The sequence below is a fragment of the Mesoplodon densirostris genome, chromosome 4 (genome assembly GCF_025265405.1).
Source record: "Mesoplodon densirostris isolate mMesDen1 chromosome 4, mMesDen1 primary haplotype, whole genome shotgun sequence".
NCBI lineage: Eukaryota > Metazoa > Chordata > Mammalia > Artiodactyla > Ziphiidae > Mesoplodon > Mesoplodon densirostris.
Genome location: NC_082664.1, coordinates 159,291,583 through 159,309,820, shown reverse-complemented (window position 1 = coordinate 159,309,820; position 18,238 = coordinate 159,291,583). Strand labels below are relative to the sequence as shown.

Here is an 18,238-nt window from a genome sequence, read left to right as displayed (position 1 = left end):
CAGTTCAATAATAGATTAAGGTAAAGATATTCTGGCAGGTGGCGGGTAAGGTGGTAAGAGGCATTCCAGGAATGGCAGCCCCCTTACCTGCAAATGCCATAATTTTTACCACCTGAAGAGGTTCCATCTTATGGCTTAGGATCAGCTGTTGTTCATGTGTCAGCTGGATGGTTGTTTTCTTGCTATAATCATTACAGAAGAGAAATTAGGAAAAGAATAAGGAATTGAAAAGATCAGGTGACAGACTGTCAAAAATGAAACAGGAAACCAAATGGGATGAATAAAATTTAACCAGAAAAAAGGGGAGGCCGCCCCCCCTTAGGGTGATTAAATTGTTCTAAAACTAGGTTATGATGTTAGTTGCACACTCAGTAAATCTACTAAAAATTACTGAATTATACAATTAAAATGGGTGAATTTTATGTAATGTAAATTATAACTCAATAAAGTGGTTAAAACAAAACACCTTTTCCTCTTCAAGTACAAGAGTCAGGAATCAAAGACGTCCACACACACACACCCTTACAGACATACCCTGGCCAGACTGATGGTTCCTCTTTGACTTCTGTGGCCTGAGCACAGGAATTCTCCTGAAGATACAGGCAATAGAAAATGTTGTAGTGAATCCTAACAGGAAAAAAGCAGATTAGAGATTTTCAAATTCAGTCACAATCTGTATCTTATTTTTCCTCAGATGTTTTTTAGACTCCTAACCATTGCTAAAAATAAAATATGTACCACCATTTTATGAAAAAAAGGGAAGAAAAGGGTTTAAATATACCTAGAGCTGAGCTATATTTACCTGCACTGTTGGAGGTAAATATTTGGAGAGCACGGTTCTGGGAGAGATGCCTGGCTGCGGTGGGCAGAGGCAAAGGAGATAGACCAGGATGTGCTCTTTGGGGAACAAAATGTAGCCACGTATGAACACAGAAGGCTCCGTCCACTCCAGGCTCAACAGCCCTGAAGGTAGACACTATCTCGGGGATGGTGTACGACCCCACAGTACCTCATGTTCACAGAGCCCGCTTGCCTGCATCACTGCACTCAAACCTCAGGGAGAACCTGGCGGAGCAGTGGGTAGTGGGGCTCGCCCAGCGGTAACGCGGGGAAGGGGCAGGGTGGGGGCCAGTTACCGGTTGCTGATGTTGATCCCTTTCTCCCGCATGGCGTAGAGCAGCACGGCAATGCAGTACAGGGTCTCGGTGATGTCTGGCATGGTCACTGTGGAGCTGGGCCGCCGGAGGCAGAAGAGCAGCTGCTGGATGTCATTGACGCTGCTGGACAGGAGGACGATGGCCGCCACCAAAGCCCACACGTTGACACCCTGAGGAGGGAGGTGGACAGGACAGGAGACGAGACCCAAAACACAACCAGTAAGAATCACATGGGACAGCTGGTGAAGAAAGCCAGGTTTGGGGTTCGAGTACCTTCCTCAGACTGTCTAAACGGAGCGCAAACTTCCCGAATGACATTTGGGAAACACCAGGCATGTCTCCTTTTACCCTGGATTCCTTCTTTCTCATCATTTTTGGGTTTGAGTTCTTAAGTTTTCTTTGATTAAATAACATTTATAAAGTACTTAATGCAAGACCCCGTGCAGACGTGATCCTCCCGCCTCCTCACCAGCCCACCCCACCCCCGGCAGGTCAGGTCCAGACACTCAAGTCAAACAAGCTCACTATTAAATGGGTGCCCATCTGGGAGGCACAAAAATTGGGGGATACAAAAGAAGACAGCAGTCTTTAGGGGGAAATCAAGACTGACAATTCAACAGCATTAAGATGTTAATTTACTATTTACTTTATATTATTATTATTTAATACTTATTAAATATTAAGTTAACTGAATATTAAATTATTGAAAATTTATTATTATGGACACAGTATGCTCCATTTATTAATGTCTAAGAAAATGTTCACTAACATGGAAATATCAATAACAGACATACAGGGACTTCCCTGGTGGCTCAGTGGTCAAGACTCCACGCTCCCAATGCAGGGGGCCTGGGCTCGATCCCTGATCAAGGAACTAGATCCCACATGCAGGCCGCAACTAAGAGTTTGAAAGCCACAACTAAGGAGCCGGCAAGCCGCAACTAAGGAGCCCGCCTGCCGCAACTAAGACCCAGCACAACCAAATAAAAAAAATAATAATAATGGACATATAGTATATAACTATCATTCTTAACTTTACTGCAAAGCCTCCCTGTTAAAAATGCATCCACAAAAGCAAAGTTCCACACACCTTTCACTACAACCATACTGGGAAACAAATCTCACTCCAGTGACAATCACTTCACTAAGAGGGACAGAGAAATGCACATGGCTGGACTTCCAACCCTCGACTGGCTGCAGAATGAGGCTGAGGTTGCATGTGGCTTCCAAAACAAAATTTAAGAAGAATCGCTATCCAGATGAGAAGCCACAAGACAAAGGAAACTGGAGACTATTTCCAGCTTCTCATTAACTCACTGTGTGTCAGTACAAAATCCTTCTTTTCTCTGGTTCTTTCAAATAACCCAAGGTGTCAACAATACAATGGGCTGCCTGGTAAAGAAATCCTTACTAATCAAAGTGTGTAGAGGCTAGATGACCATCCTCTGTTGGAACTGCTCAACAGAATGGGAAATCGGATGAAATACTTTTTTAAATTCCTTCCAAATTAAAGAATCTGTAACAATGTAGCCTTTTATTTCTCTGTGGGACCAATGACAAGATTAAGGCTTCAAAGCAAAGGCTGAAGGAAGATTTTGAAAATAAATCTAAAATAACCTTCAACCAAACTTGATCACCAATACACTTTCTTCCAAAGAGAAAAGGTGTCGCCTCCCCAACCCTCCCCTCCCTGCAGCCTCTTCACGTACGGCAGGGGCAGCGTAGAGATCGGGGAGGTGTTGGCGCACGCAGGCCTCTGCCTCGGGGAGGAGGAGGTGATCCCTCAGACTCCACAACGCCCGTCCAGGGTCCACACTCGGGGAGCACTTAGTGGTGGCTGTGTAGCTGTAAGACATTCACAGCAGCGTCCATGGGAAAGGTGATCCAGTAAGTGCTGATTTCTGGGAAAGGACTTTGGAAACCGACTTCCTCCCAGGAAACGGGGACTCACCGGATGAGGTTCAGCACACACAGGTCTGACTCCTTCTCTACGCCATAGCTCGAGAGGATGCCGTCCACTTTGCTGACAGCTTGCTCTTCATTCATCAGGTATCGGTGATACAGCTTTTTCCAAGGAATGAACTAGACAGTTTAAAAAATCCAAAACAACATGCAGGCAATGGCTATTAGAGAACTGATCAGGCCACAAACATATGGATAACTGTTTGAAAAACAATCACAGTCTACAATTCAAAAGCTGGGCAAATAGGGTAGAAACATTACACAAATTTTCGTTGGAAAGTAGGAGAAGGGGGGGCTCTTGGTTTTGGTTCCAACATTTACTTCTTACAGAATCTGGGAAGAGCTAGTGCTTCAATTTCCCTATCTGAAATAGTGTCCTGCCCCTGCTGGGACACTAATGGCTCAGAGCTTCAGCAAGGATTAAATAACATGAGAGTTGTGGCTGTACTAAGATTAGACAAAACAGACTTTAAGTCAAAAGTTATTAGAAGAGGGACTTCCCTGGTGGTCCAGTGGTGAAGAATCCGCCTTCCAATGCAGGGGACACAGGTTCGATCCCTGGCCGGGGAACTAAGATCCCACATGCCGCAGGGCAACTGAGCCCACATGCCACAACTACTGAGCTCACGCACCTCAACTAGAGCCTGCATGCTGCAAACTACAGAGCCCACGCCACAACGAGAGAAGAGAAAACTTGCACGCCACAACTAGAGAAGAGAAAACCTGCACACCACAACTAGAGAGAAGCCCGCGCGCCACAACAAAGAGCCCGCACGCCACAGCAAGCACTGCAATGAAGATCTCGCGTGCCTCAATGAAGACCCGACGCAGCTGAACAAATAACTTAAAAAAATTATTAGAAGACACAAAGAATATTACTTGATGATAAAAGGGTCAATTCACCAAGAAAATATAACAGTTATAAATATGCACGTACCAAATATCAGAGCTCCTAAATCTAGGAAGGAAACACTGACAGAATTGGAGAGAAAAACAGACAGCAACATAATAACAGGAGACTTCTATACTCTACTTTCAAGAATGGATAGAACAAACAATATTGGACCAAAAAGGCATATACTAAACACTCCATCCAGCAACAGTAGAATATACGATCTTCTCAAGTATACATAGAACATTCTCCAGGAAAGATCATGTACAAGAACACAAAACAAGTAAGTCTCAACATATTTTAAAAGACTGAAAATTATAGCAAGTATGTTTTTCAATCACTACAGAACTAGAAATCAGTAGCAGAAAGAAAACTGGAAAACCCACAAATATGTAGAAATTAAACAACACACTTAAAACAACCAATGGGTCAAAAAGGAAATCACAAAGGAATTAGAAAATACCTTGAGACAAATGAAAACAAAAACACAGCATACCAAAACAAATGGAATGAAGTGCAAGCAGGGCTAAAAGTTAAGTTGATAGTTATAAAAACTTACATTAAAGAAGAAGAAAGATCTGGATTTCCCTGGTGGTGCAGTGGTTAAGAATCCGCCTGCCAATGCAGGGGACATAGGTTTGAGCCCTGGTCCAGGAAGATCCCACAGGCCACGGAGCAACTAAGCCCATGTGTCACAACTACTTAGCCTGTGCTCTAGAGCCTGCAAGCCACAACTACTGAGCCCACGTGCCTAGAGCCCACGCTCTGCAACAAAAGAAGCCACCGCAATGAGAAGCCCGCACACCACAACGAAGAGTAGTCCCCACTCACCACAACTAGAGAAAGCCCACGTGCAGCAATGAAGACCCAACACAGCCAAAAATAAAATAATTTTTAAAAAATATTTTTTAAAAATGAAGAAAGATCACAAATCAACAACCTAACTTTACACCTAAAGGAACTATAAAAAGAACAAACTAAACCCAAAGCTAGCAGGAGGGAGGAAATAATAAAGACTAAAGAGCAGAGATAAATGAAATAGAGAATAGAAAAATAGGAAAAAAAACCCAATAAGGGCTTCCCTGGTGGCGCAGTGGTTGAGAGTCCGCCTGCCGATGCAGGAGACACAGGTTCGTGCCCCGGTCCAGGAAGATCCCACATGCCATGGAATGGCTAGGCCCGTGAGCCATGGCCGCTGAGCCTGCGCGTCCGGAGCCTGTGCTCCGCAACGGGAGAGGCCACAACAGTGAGAGGCCTGTGTACCGCGCAAAAAAAAAAAAAAAAAAAAACAACCCAATAAAACTAAGAGTTGTTTTTTTTCTTTTTTTCTTTTTTTTTTTTTTTTACAAGGTCAACAAAATCTACAACCCTTAGATATATTTTGGAAAAAAGAGAAGATTCAAATAACTGAAATCAGAAATGAGAGGGGAACATTACAACATGTCACAGAAATAAGAAGACTTATAAGAATACTATGACCAACTGCAGATCAACCAACTGGATATACTAGAAGAAATGGATAAATTCCTAGGAACACACAACCTACAAAGACTGAATGATGAAGAAACAGAAAATCTGAACAGACCAATAATGAGTAAAGAGACTGAATCGGTAATCAAAAGCCTCCCCAAAAGTTAGAGTCCAGGACCAGACTGCTTCACTGAAAAATTCTACTGAACATTTAAAGAAGAATTAACATCAATCCCCCTCAAACTCTTCAAAAAAACTGAAGAGGAGGGAGCACTTCCAGACTTATTCTGAGGCCAGCATAACCTTATACCAAAGCCAGACAAAGACACTACAAGAAATAAAAAGAAAATGAGAGCTGTGACAAGGTCACTGAAAATAACCAAGTCATTGCTGGTGATGATAAAAACATCAAGAGGGGGCTTCCCTGGTGGCGCAGTTGTTGAGAGTCTGCCTGCCGATACAGGGGACATGGGTTCGTGCCCCAGTTTGGGAAGATCCCACATGCCACGGAGCGGCTGGGCCCGTGAGCCATGGCTGCTGAGCCTGCGCGTCCGGAGCCTGTGCTCCGCAACGGGAGAGGCCACAACAGTGAGAGGCCCTCGTAATGCAAAAACAAAACAAAACAAACAAACAAACAAACAAACAAAACATCAAGAGGTAAGGATAAGCTGGGATATCTTCCCAAAATCTTCTCGAGCAGAATGGAGGGAAACCTCATCTATCCCCAGTTCACATCAGAGAGATCTCAATTATATGGGTAGAAATACTGAACCAAAACAGAGTTCACAAATAAAAACAGAAAGATATTTCTTAGAAAGTAGGAGACAAGACCCCAGGCAAAGAATGGAGCAAGAGCTATACGAAATTTCCTCCAAAATCTTTTGGGCTTAGAAGAGAAAGGTACTAAGCTTTGAAATATCCACCGTACCCTCCATCTCCAAGGTTTTAAACTTCAATGCATTTGAAGAATAAGTTAAACTCTCTACCTCTGGTTTATTCCCAATGTCTGGTCTAAGGGACATACAAGCTAAGCAGAACATTCTCCCAGCCCTCAGGCTTACTGGAGACCTGAACCTGAGAAGTATGACACAACAAAGGGAAGGGCAGGGCGCAGGATAACGGTATCAGGAAATCCTTTCTGAAATTACAGGCTGCCCCCCGTGTCATCTTCAAAAGGTACTCTTGTGACTAAATGCAACACTCATTTACTAATCACCTACTGTATGCAGAACATCGTGAGACAGTGCCGAATGCAAAAACAAACAGGACAGCCAGCCCTCTAGCAATGCGCTAATAATTTAAAGGGAGGAAGAAGGCTCTCTAAGACCATAACAGAACATGATAAGCTTGAACAGAGGTATAAATCACTATAGTAGCACAAGGAAGAGAGTGAGAGAGTGATTTCAATGGGATGGAATGGGAAAGCGTTAGTCTAAGAGTGCAGCCTTGAAGAGGAAAGACAGCAACAGAGCTATGAGGGGCCCTTTTGGTTGGCTGGGGGAAGTGGGGTGCAGATTAGACCAACATAAGCAAAGTACTGTGCAGTCCACAGTTGGGAAGCAGAACATCATTGGTTGTGGACAGAATACAGGGATGGACTGGGCTGAAGTCAGCAATGAGCCTGGAATAATAAGGTGGGATACACAAAGGTCCCAGTTGCCTCTAGGAGATTGGGATTTGATTCTGGAGGCAAATGGACACCAACATTTCTGAAGAAACGCCATTGTCAGTAGTACGCATTAAGTGAAGCAAATCCACGGACTTTTAGAGAAAACATGACAGAACGAAAAGCTCTTTCCGTACCAGTGGATCACTGATTATCTCCCTCCAAAAGTGGCACACCAAGCTCAGATTCCAGTAGAGGTCTTCCATGGGGAGGAAAGCAAAGATGTGCCTCAGGACCTCGCTGGGCAGGCTGCAGATGTGGCTCTGGGGTTCCTGGCAGGGCGAGGTCCCAAGAAGCCCATAGTAAGAGTCAGGAACAGGATCAGGACCAATGTCCTCCACCTCCTGGCTGGATTCTCCAGGCTGCGCAGAGAACCACAACACACCATCCTCTGCTTCCTGCCTGCCTTCCCTGGGCCGTGTGCACGACAGGGACAGATGATGCCGTGGGGTCTTCCTAGAAACCCCATCCCACTGACTGGTCCCTGTGGCTTGATTCCTCTCGTCCTCGAAGGACCGAGACCGCTTCCCTGACGAGCGTGGCTGTGCTGCTCCATCACCTCCCTGAGGCAGGGTGCAGTGGCCTTCTGCAGCAAAAATCATCTCGTCCTCCGAGTCCTTAGAGCTGTCCTGGCCCACAGAATTGCTTTTGGCCATGTCATTGGTGCACCGCTGCTGGCCAGCAAGGAAGAATTCAGGGTTGTATCCCGGGCATCCTCGACCTGAACAGAGAACCCAAACAAGGTGAACGAGAAATGAATAATGACTGATGACCCTTTGTTGACCCAAATAAGACAAACTAATTTTCAATTATCTATTTTAATAGAGGAAAGAGACAAGGATGTATTTTATTGGTCAACTGATTATATAAATAGCTTAATCCAAAAAATATTTATATTGGGCTCTATCATACAGTCAGATACACGTTTGCAAAGAGACAGAGACCAGTCTTTGGATGGTGTGAGGACCACATTACACTTTGCAATATATACAAACTGAATACCTGAATGGACAGGAGTACATGACTGCTCACATTCACACCTCCTGGTGTGAATTCACCTCTCCTGGCTTGTTCTTACCATTAAAAAAAAAATCTAAATTTGCATAAGTAGAAAGGAAAATGCTTTAGATTATCAGGATACAGTAAAACCCACTCTTCTCATTTGACAGTTAAAACCCTTTCAATTGATTTTTATTTCCTCCTGTGAAACTGACACATTATTTAAAATATAAAAATCAGAATTTTCTTCCTATTATTAGTGGTATCTAATCTACTCTATACACTCATTCAATAGGTATTTACTAAGCACCTATGATTTGGAAACAAATATAAACTGTATGTAAATCATATAAAAGAACAGTATATATAGTCCCTGACCTCACAGACTTTTCAGGCACTCAAGAGGAATCCAACTGGTGATTTCACACATCACCACAGCATTTTTAAATTCCTATAAATTACTATAAAATGCCAATGAAGTATTTAAACACTTTATCAATATACAACAAAATATATGGTACCTTCCTGAAATGGCTGTAGCCAGAATTCTCACTTTAAAAATTAAGAGTGGATCAACTATACTTCAATAAAATTTTTTTAAAAAGTAAATAATAAAATAAATTAAAAGTTTTAAAAATTAAAAGTAAAAAAAGAGTGGAATGAAACTACGTTTAGCTTTTAACAGGATATAAAACTTACTACTTTTTTCTATGTTAGAAAAAAATTATAACTGCTTCTGGGGCAATGTGATAGAAACCCAAGTTTTGAAGTCAATAGGCCAGGGTTAAATTCTGATGTTTCCTAATTGTGGAGTTAATTACACCAATATTTATGAAGAGCTACCACCTGCTCAGTTCTAGGACTCCACACTGAAACACACATGCTGACAAGTCTTTATCGGTAAAGAACTCACAACACAGAGGAGAAGTTGACTTATACACACAAAACAGACAAAATATCAAACACTATATAACCACCGAGTTTAAAACTGCCTCATACAATTGGTTACAGTGGTTCCAAAAAGTGGTAAACAGAGACTACAATCACATCACAAGAATTGAAGATGACTAGTGAGATCCGAGTTGGATTCTGAAATGAGATATATCACAAGGAAATAAGACAATCTGGATTATACAAACAGGTATTAATGAAAGTGGGAATTCACTTGGCACTAGACGGGTCCTAAGGAAAACAAGCTGCCAGAAGTAGAGCCTGCATGTAATAACGTCAGGGGATTGAGCCTGAGTCCCTAATAGTAACAGGGAACATACCACACTGGAGGTTCTTGAGAGTGGCACTGACATGACAGAAAATGGTATTCAGGAACATTATTTGATATTCAAGCTATATGGAAAAAATAAAGTCTGAAGGCAAGGAGAGGGTTATTGCAGCAGCCCAGGTACGAGGTGACAGAGGGCACAATCTACCGTAAAAGCACTGAGTGAGGGGACATTTGGGAGAAAAAGAGTGATACGGTGGACCTAGTGATGGACTGGACAAAGAGGACTGCTGAAGAGTCAGGAAATCACGACGGTTCCAGAATGGAATCGTGGTGATGCTGGGACGTGTTCCCTACCACGTTATAGTTAAGCCAGCTAGTGGAATTCATTCAGCCGTGCTTTTCTGGGGTTTTTACCAACCACTATGATAGGATGGAATTTTCACAGAAAACTCACAAATAGTGAAAAAGTGTCAAACTATTGCAACAGAACCACAAGATCACAGTAGCAGTATTTACAAATACCAGGAGATATTCAAAGGCCAAACACACTACAGATTCTGAAACACAAGGTATTTTGGGGGAAGACATACCTCTAGTCCCTCTTTTGGTTCTGGGTCTAGGATAGAGACCGTGGTTCGGGTCTCTGTTTGTCCATCTTTGACCGAAGGGCTGGGTCACGGCCAAGTGACTGCGAGCCAGATGTTGGCAGTCGATGGCTGTAAGATGCTTCCGCGTAAACCGTCTCACTGTTTTGTATCAACAGGCAGAAGAAATGGGGCACTTGTTAGTTATCACCAATTCTACAAGCTAGCCAGCAAATTAACCTTAATTTTCAGGAATACAGTGGCTGTGGGCCACCCCAGCCAGCCCTTTCCCTCTTCCCCATATTCCCATCAACTTTCAGTCATTTTATAGTTTCTTTGCATCTCTTCCTTAGGATTTGAGAATCCTAAAATAAGATCCTAAAATAACCTTCTTTTCCACCTATCATACTTTGTAGAAGCCCTGATCATGAAATGCTCATTCAAAAAGAATTTGCCACTAATGGATAAATGGAGATCTGGCAACTTTTCCTTGACTTTAGCTAGACCATTGATACTATCATAATAACCATAAATATTTTAAGAGTTGGCTATAGCTTTTCAAAAAATACTCATGCATCGTCCCCTGTATACACCAGCTTCCCCAAGTATGAGAAGCAGAAGGCACTAAGTGGACAGTCACAGTAGATTTCCCACCCCTGCTGTACATCTCTCCCCATGCACCCCACCCCACCCCGTGCACCCCTCTCGGCCCCGAGAGCATCTCAACATCGGGCACTGATGTAAGAGGACAGGAGCAAGGCCCCCAAGTAGAAGAGAATCAAGCCCACTTTTCAGCATCTTCAGAGGAGGAAATTTCATATTCTCCCTCAGCAAAACAGTACAGCAGTGACTGTGCCTAGAATTCTGTCTCGAGAGTATTGAAATATTTTTGTTTATATTAGTCATTTTTCTGCCAGGTATTTTTTCAATCCTATTTCTGCATTTTATCGCATGTAAAATCTAACTACCTCCTTATGGCATTAAATAGAACGGTTACACTACTGTAAAACAGAATAGTTACACTTAAAAAAAAAGAGAGGACAACAAATACAAGAGAATTAAAGTGACCCTTTAGGGACTTCCCTGGTGGCGCAGTGGTTAAGAATCACCTGCCAATGCAGGGGAGATGGTTTTGATCCCTGGTCCGGGAAGATCCCACATGCCGCGGAACACCTAAGCCCACGCGCTACTGACCCTGCATTCCAGAGCCCGCGAGCCACAACTACTGAGCCCGTGTGCCACAACTACTGAGGCTGTGCTCTGGAGCCCATGAGGCACAACTACTGAAGCCCACGTGCCTGGAGCCCACGCTCCACAAGAGAAGCCACCGCAATGAGAAGCCCGCACACCACAACAAAGAGTGGCCCCCACTCGCCGCAACTAAAAGCCCGCATGCAGCAACGAAGACCCAACGCAGCCAAAAATAAATAAATAAATTTATAAAAATAAAAATGCTCAGCCGGATAAAAGCAGTGTCACATAGCGAGGGGACAGTGGACTTAAAAGGAAAAAAACTGAGTGTGAGCCCTCAGCTGGCTACATAGTGGCCGGAGGACCCCTGTTCACTTAGCTTCTCTAAGACTCAGGGGCATTACAATGATTAAATGAGAAAACACACTCCAAAAGACTTGTTAAACTATAAAACCCTACACAAATATACACATCTGCTTATTGTGTTAAACAAAGCTTAGATGTGACTGATTTGCATAAAACATTGAAATAACTTTCAAATTATAAAGATGTCACTTAATGGCAAGACATGAAGTATACCAGCAGTCCAATTACAGCCTATTCTATATTACTGAAAATACCTTTTAAAAAGCCAAGGGACTTCCCTTGGTGGCGCAGTGGTTGGGAGTCCGCCTGCCGGTGCGGGGGACACAGGTTCGAGCCCTGGTCCGGGAAGATCCCACATGCCGCGGAGCAACTAAGCCCGTGCGCCACAACTGTTGAGCCCGCGCGCCTAGAGCCTATGCTCCGCAGTGGGAGAGGCCACCGCAATGAGAAGCCCGTGCAACACAACAAAGAGTAGCCCCTGCTCGCCGCAACTAGGGAAAGCCGGCGGGCAGCGGCAAAGACCCAATGCAGCAAAAAAAAAAAAAAAAAAAAAAAGCCAAGTCATATATCTTAATTACTTATTATGAACTGAAAACATCCCCTCCACTATAATGGTTTTATAATTATTTTGTTGTTGAACATATTCCTCATACTTACAGAGGTAGAAGAAATGAATGTGCAGTTTTTCTATGTTAAAACAATAAATTTGAAATTTTTCCATATTAAAAAAAAAGCTTGAAGTCTGATTATTCTTTTTAAAAATAAGACACGAAGGTTTACCTCTTCTGATCAAAATCCTTCATAGTACAAAGCCAACAACCTAATTGCTGTTTTGTCTGAATGGGGACCTCTGGGCTGACTGGCAGAAGAGATAAGGAAGCTACAATGGGCCTTGCAGAACAGAGCTGGCCCTTGGGATCCGTGAGTTCCGCACCTGCGAGTTCCACCAACCGCAGATGAAAAACACCAACATGACCTGTGGTGGGCTGAATCCGCGGATGTGGTATCCACAGGTCCCTGTGCACAGGGTGGACTCTAAGGGGCCTGAGCCCTCTCGGATTTTGGTGCCATAGGGGGTCCTGGATCGAATTCCCTGCAGAAACCCTGGAACGACTATACTGCGAATCCTGGCCCCTAATTCAGGTGCTCCAAACACACTTGGGTCAACTACAGGAGCAGCTGAAGAATTCCAGCCAATAAACCCACTAACCCTGTAGATCCCAGATATGAGACTGATCTCTGCTTTCTCTTCAAACATTCCCAACTGTTTTAAAGCTGGCAAATACAGTGTCCAGAATTAAAACTGGAGACAGTCTAGAAAAATTATCAACAGAGAATATCTTATTTAAAGAAGGTTCCATAGATAAAATCACAAATGAATAAGATTAACAATATCAAACCCTCAAATACATATGACCCAGGACCTTGGTGCTGGCACAGACCTGCAGGAAGTGTTCTGCTTCCAGAGTCCTGGTACAGCCCAGAGCGGTCCTGCACGAAGCCATCACAGAGCAAAGGCTAGCAGCTGGGGGCAGAGGTGCCCACACTGGGCCATCTGGCCTCTGGGTACCAGCACAGCCGCCTACACTGTCCATCTGGAATGGTCCCCGCAGCCCTGACTGCTCACCTGGGAGGCAGAGCTATAGCACTTTTACGTTCTTACTTTTCTGACTTCAGTGAGAGGTCAGAAACCGAGACTTTTCTTTCTGCCTCTCAGGTCTCTGAGAGATGAAGCGCTGTGACTCACTGCACGGGGAGCTGGGGCCCCCGCACCTGTCTCTGGAGTTAACAAGGCACTTAAGTCAAAGGCCATGTGATGCACTCGGATCCGGAGCCAGGAGACTTCCTCCCTAACAGCCTTGGTTCCCTTCTTATCACAACGAGGACGCTGACAAGCTGCCATGCGGAGTTCACACCACGGTCATGTGGTTTGAACCAGACAAGACAGATGAAAGTACCTAGCGACACCCATGCAGAGGCTCACAAAGCCCAGTGGCTCAAAATTACACATGGACCACACCGTGCTGAGTCTCCTAAAAGATGCCTACATTTTAACAGCGCCAATGTTCTTGTGAAGTTATTTAAAATTACTACAGTAAAATTCTAACCACCTTCTATTCTTGTTAATATACTTCTAAACCAGCAGCTCAAATATAACATTATCAAAATAAAGATGCTCAAATGCTACTTCTTGCTTCCCTGAGTCCCCAAACTTCATGTTGCTCCTCCGTCCTCTGAGCAGCAGGTGCCCTTTGCATCGCTCTCCAAGGGCACTTATTATTAGAAGCTGCTCGCGTTTCTTCAAGAAGCAAACTTAAAGTGGTCGGTGAGGAACGTGCACCGTTAAAGAGATGGAGGGAGATGACAACCAAACTACGTGAGGCCCCAGAGGGCCAGCGGAATCATCTCGAGGCCACAGTGGGTATCTGTACCCTTGGAGACGCTACCACGGTAACTAACAGAAATGTGTCACATCCCTCAGATGTAACGATAGAAAAACACTGAGAAAGTATGAAAACCATTTGTCACACAGAATTTTGCTCATTCCCACGCTGCTTTTTCTGTGATGGTCCTCTCACGGAGAGACGCCTCACCGGACCGCAGGTGCAGGTCCCAGCCTTGCATCTCACTCTGAAGTTGCAATCACCTGGAGTGCGGCCCTCTGCCAATCACCGATCTCTTCACCTTGAGGATGATCTGTCCCGCCCGCCCCCGCCCCCAGTCAGGCACACTGCTGGAGATTAGACTCTCCTCAGCCCCCCTGGAACGATCATCACTAAACCTGTATGAGACCACCAGCCCTGAAAAGACAGGGAACATGTCTCATCAGCTTCTTCCTCAAAGCACTTAGCACGACATTGTGCAAATAACAGTTACTCCAACGCTTACTGAATAAGTACGTGCTATGACTCAATTCTGTTGTAATCCGCCTAGCTTCATTTTGTCATCTTCTTGATTGCAAGACAACTTAAAAAACAAGTCACACAAAGCAGAATGGAGTGCTCCTGGTTTCGTGGTGAAGACTGTCGGGCCCCTTCCTCCTTGGCACATGGCTGGTCCACGCTTCCCCATCGTGCTGGTAGCTGGAGGCTCCACAGAATGTGCGTAGAAGGATGTGCGCCTCTTCCAGGCCTGGCCCATAAAAGCCTCTCCTGCTCCTTCCTCTGTCCTCTGCTCCCATCCAGAGAAGGGAAAGGTGACCCCAGAGAATCTTAGAGGCCACACATTCGAAAAGGAAGACCCTCCAGCAGCCTGGGTCCTCGGATAACTGCTTTAAAGAGCACCGCTCCTCCCGCACAATGCTCACACACACACACACACACACACACACACACAAACTGCAACCACCCGAGGCTGTTATGGGATCTGGATTGTGAGGTCATTACACGTTTGGATCTGTTTGTTACTGCGGTCACACCTACCCTAACCATTCTAGGTTCATTTGAAATTGACACCAAGTCACTTCCCTTCTTCCCCTACCTTTGTTAATCATAATTTATACCAAAAGGCCTGCAGGACTTCCCTGGTGGCACAGTGGTTAAGAATCCGCCTGCCAGTGCAGGGGACACGGGTCTGATCCCTGGTCCGGGAAGATCCCAAATGCCACAGAGCAACTAAGCCTGTGTGCCACAACTACTGAGCCTGCACTCTAGAGCCCGCAAGCCACAACTACTGAGCCCACATGCCACAACTACTGAAGCCTGTGCGCCTAGAGCCCGTGCTCCACAACAAAAGAAGCCACCGCAAGGAGAAGCCCACACACCACAATGAAGAGTAGCCCCCGCTTGCCACAACTAGAGAAAAGCCTGTGCGCAGCAACGAAGACCCAACACAGCCAAAAATAAATTAAATTAAAACAAACAAACAAACAAAAGGCCTCCAAAATTTACAGGTTACAGACCTAAATGGACAAGCTGAAGATAATAAGTGCCTACAATTCCTGGAAGGAAAGATTATTAAAAAACCACTTAAAAAAAAAAAATCAGGGGGCCTCCCTGGTGGCGCAGTGGTTGAGAGTCCGCCTGCCGATGCAGGGGATACGGGTTCGTGCCCCGGTCTGGGAGGATCCCATATGCCGCGGAGTGGCTGGGCCCGTGAGCCATGGCCGCTGGGCCTGCGCATCCAGAGCCTGTGCTCCGCAACGGGAGAGGCCACAACAGTGAGAGGCCCACATACCGCAAAAAGAAAAAAAAAAAAAAAAAAAAAAAAAAAAAAAAAAAATCAGGGCCTCCCTGGTGGCGCAAGTGGTTGAGAGTCCGCCTGCCGATGCAGGGGATACGGGTTCGTGCCCCGGTCTGGGAGGATCCCATATGCCGCGGAGCGGCTGGACCCGTGAGCCATGGCCGCTGAGCCTGCGCGTCCGGAGCCTGCGCGTCCGGAGCCTGTGCTCCGCAACGGGGGAGGCCACAACAGTGAGAGGCCCGCATACCGCAAAAAAAAAAAAAAAAAAAAAAAAAAAAAAAAAAAATCAAGATAACTCACCAGCACAGGTGCCTGACTGGAGAAACAGCTCGTAGCAAGAACCCAGCTGGGGGCTTCCCCGGCGGCGCAGTGGTTGAGAGTCCGCCTGCTGATGCAGGGGACATGGGTTCATGCCCTGGTCCGGGAAGATCCCACATGCCGCGGAGCGGCTGGGCCCGTGAGCCATGGCCGCTGGGCCTGTGCGTCCGGAGCCTGTGCTCCGCGGCGGGAGAGGCCACAGCAGTGAGAGGCCCGCATAATGCAAAAAAAAAAAAACAAAAAAAACAAAAAAAAGAACCCAGCTGGGTGGTTTTGCTAATCTAGAGAAACCCAACCTCATCCTGTTAGCTCCCCACAAGCCTCCCGCCCTTCTCCGAGGGGCTCCGTGCAGATCAAGCAGACGCCCCCTTCTTTCTGGTGAGACAGCAGAGGTGCCCACGGCTGGCCCATCGTTACCAGAAGCAGGTACTTCACAGGCCAAACTGCACCGAGAGAACTAAGAGCCCAATCTGAGCAACATGAACGGTGTTGGTCCCCAACTCCAGTGCGACAGAAAGTATTTATTCAGCCCAGGCAGCACTCTGTAGTAATAAAACCACCCTGTATGTCTCTGAGAGACCTGCAACAATTACCTGTACAACTATATTTAATATAAGTCATTTACATACAAATTACTATTACTATAGTATGTTTTTTTTAATTTATTTATTTAACTAATTTATTTATTTATTTGGCTGCATTGGGTCTTCATTGCTGCTCGCGGGCTTTCTCTAGTTGCAGCGAGCGGGGGCTACTCTTCGTTGCAGCACGCGGGCTTCTCATCACGGTGGTTTCTCTTGTTGTGGAGCATGAGTTCTAGGCCTGCGGGCTTCAGCAGTTGTGGCTCGTAGGCTTCAGCAGTTGTGGCTCTAGAGCGCAGGCTCAGCAGTTGTGGCGCACGGGCTTAGCTGCTCTGCGGCATATGGGATTTTCCCAGAGCAGGGCTCGAACCTGTGTTCCCTGAATTGGCAGGCGGATCCTTAACCACTGCACCACCAGGAAAGTTCCTATAGTATGTTTTATTAACGTCTTCTTAATCGTTGTTTAAGTGTGTATTAACATGTCTTCTGCCCCTAGGCTGAAAGCTTTATAGTCTGGTGAGAGGAGCAAGGCACTCGGCCCCAGCACCCAACACTCACTGCTCCGTAAATATTAATGAAATGAATGCATTAAAAGAACAAATGCACAACTACGGCACTTCCCTCTAAAGAAGATGAGGTTGTCTTATTTGGCTTTGAAATCCTACACTATGTTATAGGTCCAACGTGCTTCACAGCTTTTGGAAGTTCTTTCACGTACTCTCATCTGATCCTTGCACAATCCGGCAATTGTGCCAAGATGACACTGGGGCTCAGGTGATGGAACTTAGGTCTTCTGACTCCTCAAGCCCAGAGTTCTTTCTACGGAAGGTAATATTCTCTCTTCCACATCCAGAAATATTCAAAGCAGCTTCTAAAAACCTCAGCTTTAATTTCTCTGTCCCTTTTTAGAAATCACTGTGGAACACCATAACCAAAGATAGCAAGTATTTAGAAAGTGGCAAGCATAAGGAAAATATCACAAAATACTGTACACTCAAAATGGAAAAACTTCCAAATATTTTGTCCCCATTAGCTCTATAAGAAGCAAACGCAGAAAGGAAACACAACACGCAAGTCCTCACTCTCAGTGCAGAGCTGGGTCCCCGCCAGCACTACATCCCGCTTCCCTACAAACCCAAAGGTCCAGGCTCGCAGGCCCAACCTCACTTAGGTCCCCTCACACCCACAAACACCTGCTCCGCCCTTGGAACAGCACTCACTTATTACAGCAAACAAGGATGGCGACAGCTTTTCTACGTGTTTCTCACAAGGAAAAGAAAGAACAGGAAAAGAATGGAAATACAAGAAAATAACCACTACTTACAGACTAGAATTTATAGATTTGAAAGGCTTTTTTCTACTGTCAATTCAACCCACAACCACTTTTAAGTATCTATGATTTCCCAGATTCATTATAAACACCATGAGGGCTTCCTCTCTTGGCATCTCTGGGGTCAAATGCTCTTTGAGACACTGAGGATTCAAAAACAAATGATGTCGCCTGTCCATAAGGCAGCTCTCAAAACACACACAGGGCTTCCCTGGTGGCGCAGTGGTTGAGAGTCCGCCTGCCGATGCAGGGGATGCGGGTTCGTGCCCCGGTCCAGGAGGATCCCACATGCCGCGGAGCGGCTAGGCCCGTGAGCCA

General features: G+C 45.3%; 1 protein-coding gene across 2 annotated transcripts in view; it reads right to left on the bottom strand.

Moving 5' to 3' along the window:
* The window catches only part of FBH1 (F-box DNA helicase 1), a 46,707-nt gene that overhangs the window by 25,643 nt on the left and 2,826 nt on the right, over window positions 1-18,238 (bottom strand). For both annotated transcript variants that reach the window (XM_060097577.1, XM_060097576.1), the window contains exons 2-8: window positions 9,959-10,114; window positions 7,285-7,868; window positions 3,109-3,239; window positions 2,867-3,002; window positions 1,137-1,327; window positions 535-627; window positions 88-182 (exon numbers count right to left, since the gene is read on the bottom strand). In XM_060097577.1, coding sequence (XP_059953560.1) covers window positions 88-182; window positions 535-627; window positions 1,137-1,327; window positions 2,867-3,002; window positions 3,109-3,239; window positions 7,285-7,803 — 1,165 coding nt within the window. In that variant the 5' untranslated portion in view covers window positions 7,804-7,868; window positions 9,959-10,114. The remainder of the gene's footprint in view (window positions 1-87; window positions 183-534; window positions 628-1,136; window positions 1,328-2,866; window positions 3,003-3,108; window positions 3,240-7,284; window positions 7,869-9,958; window positions 10,115-18,238) is intronic.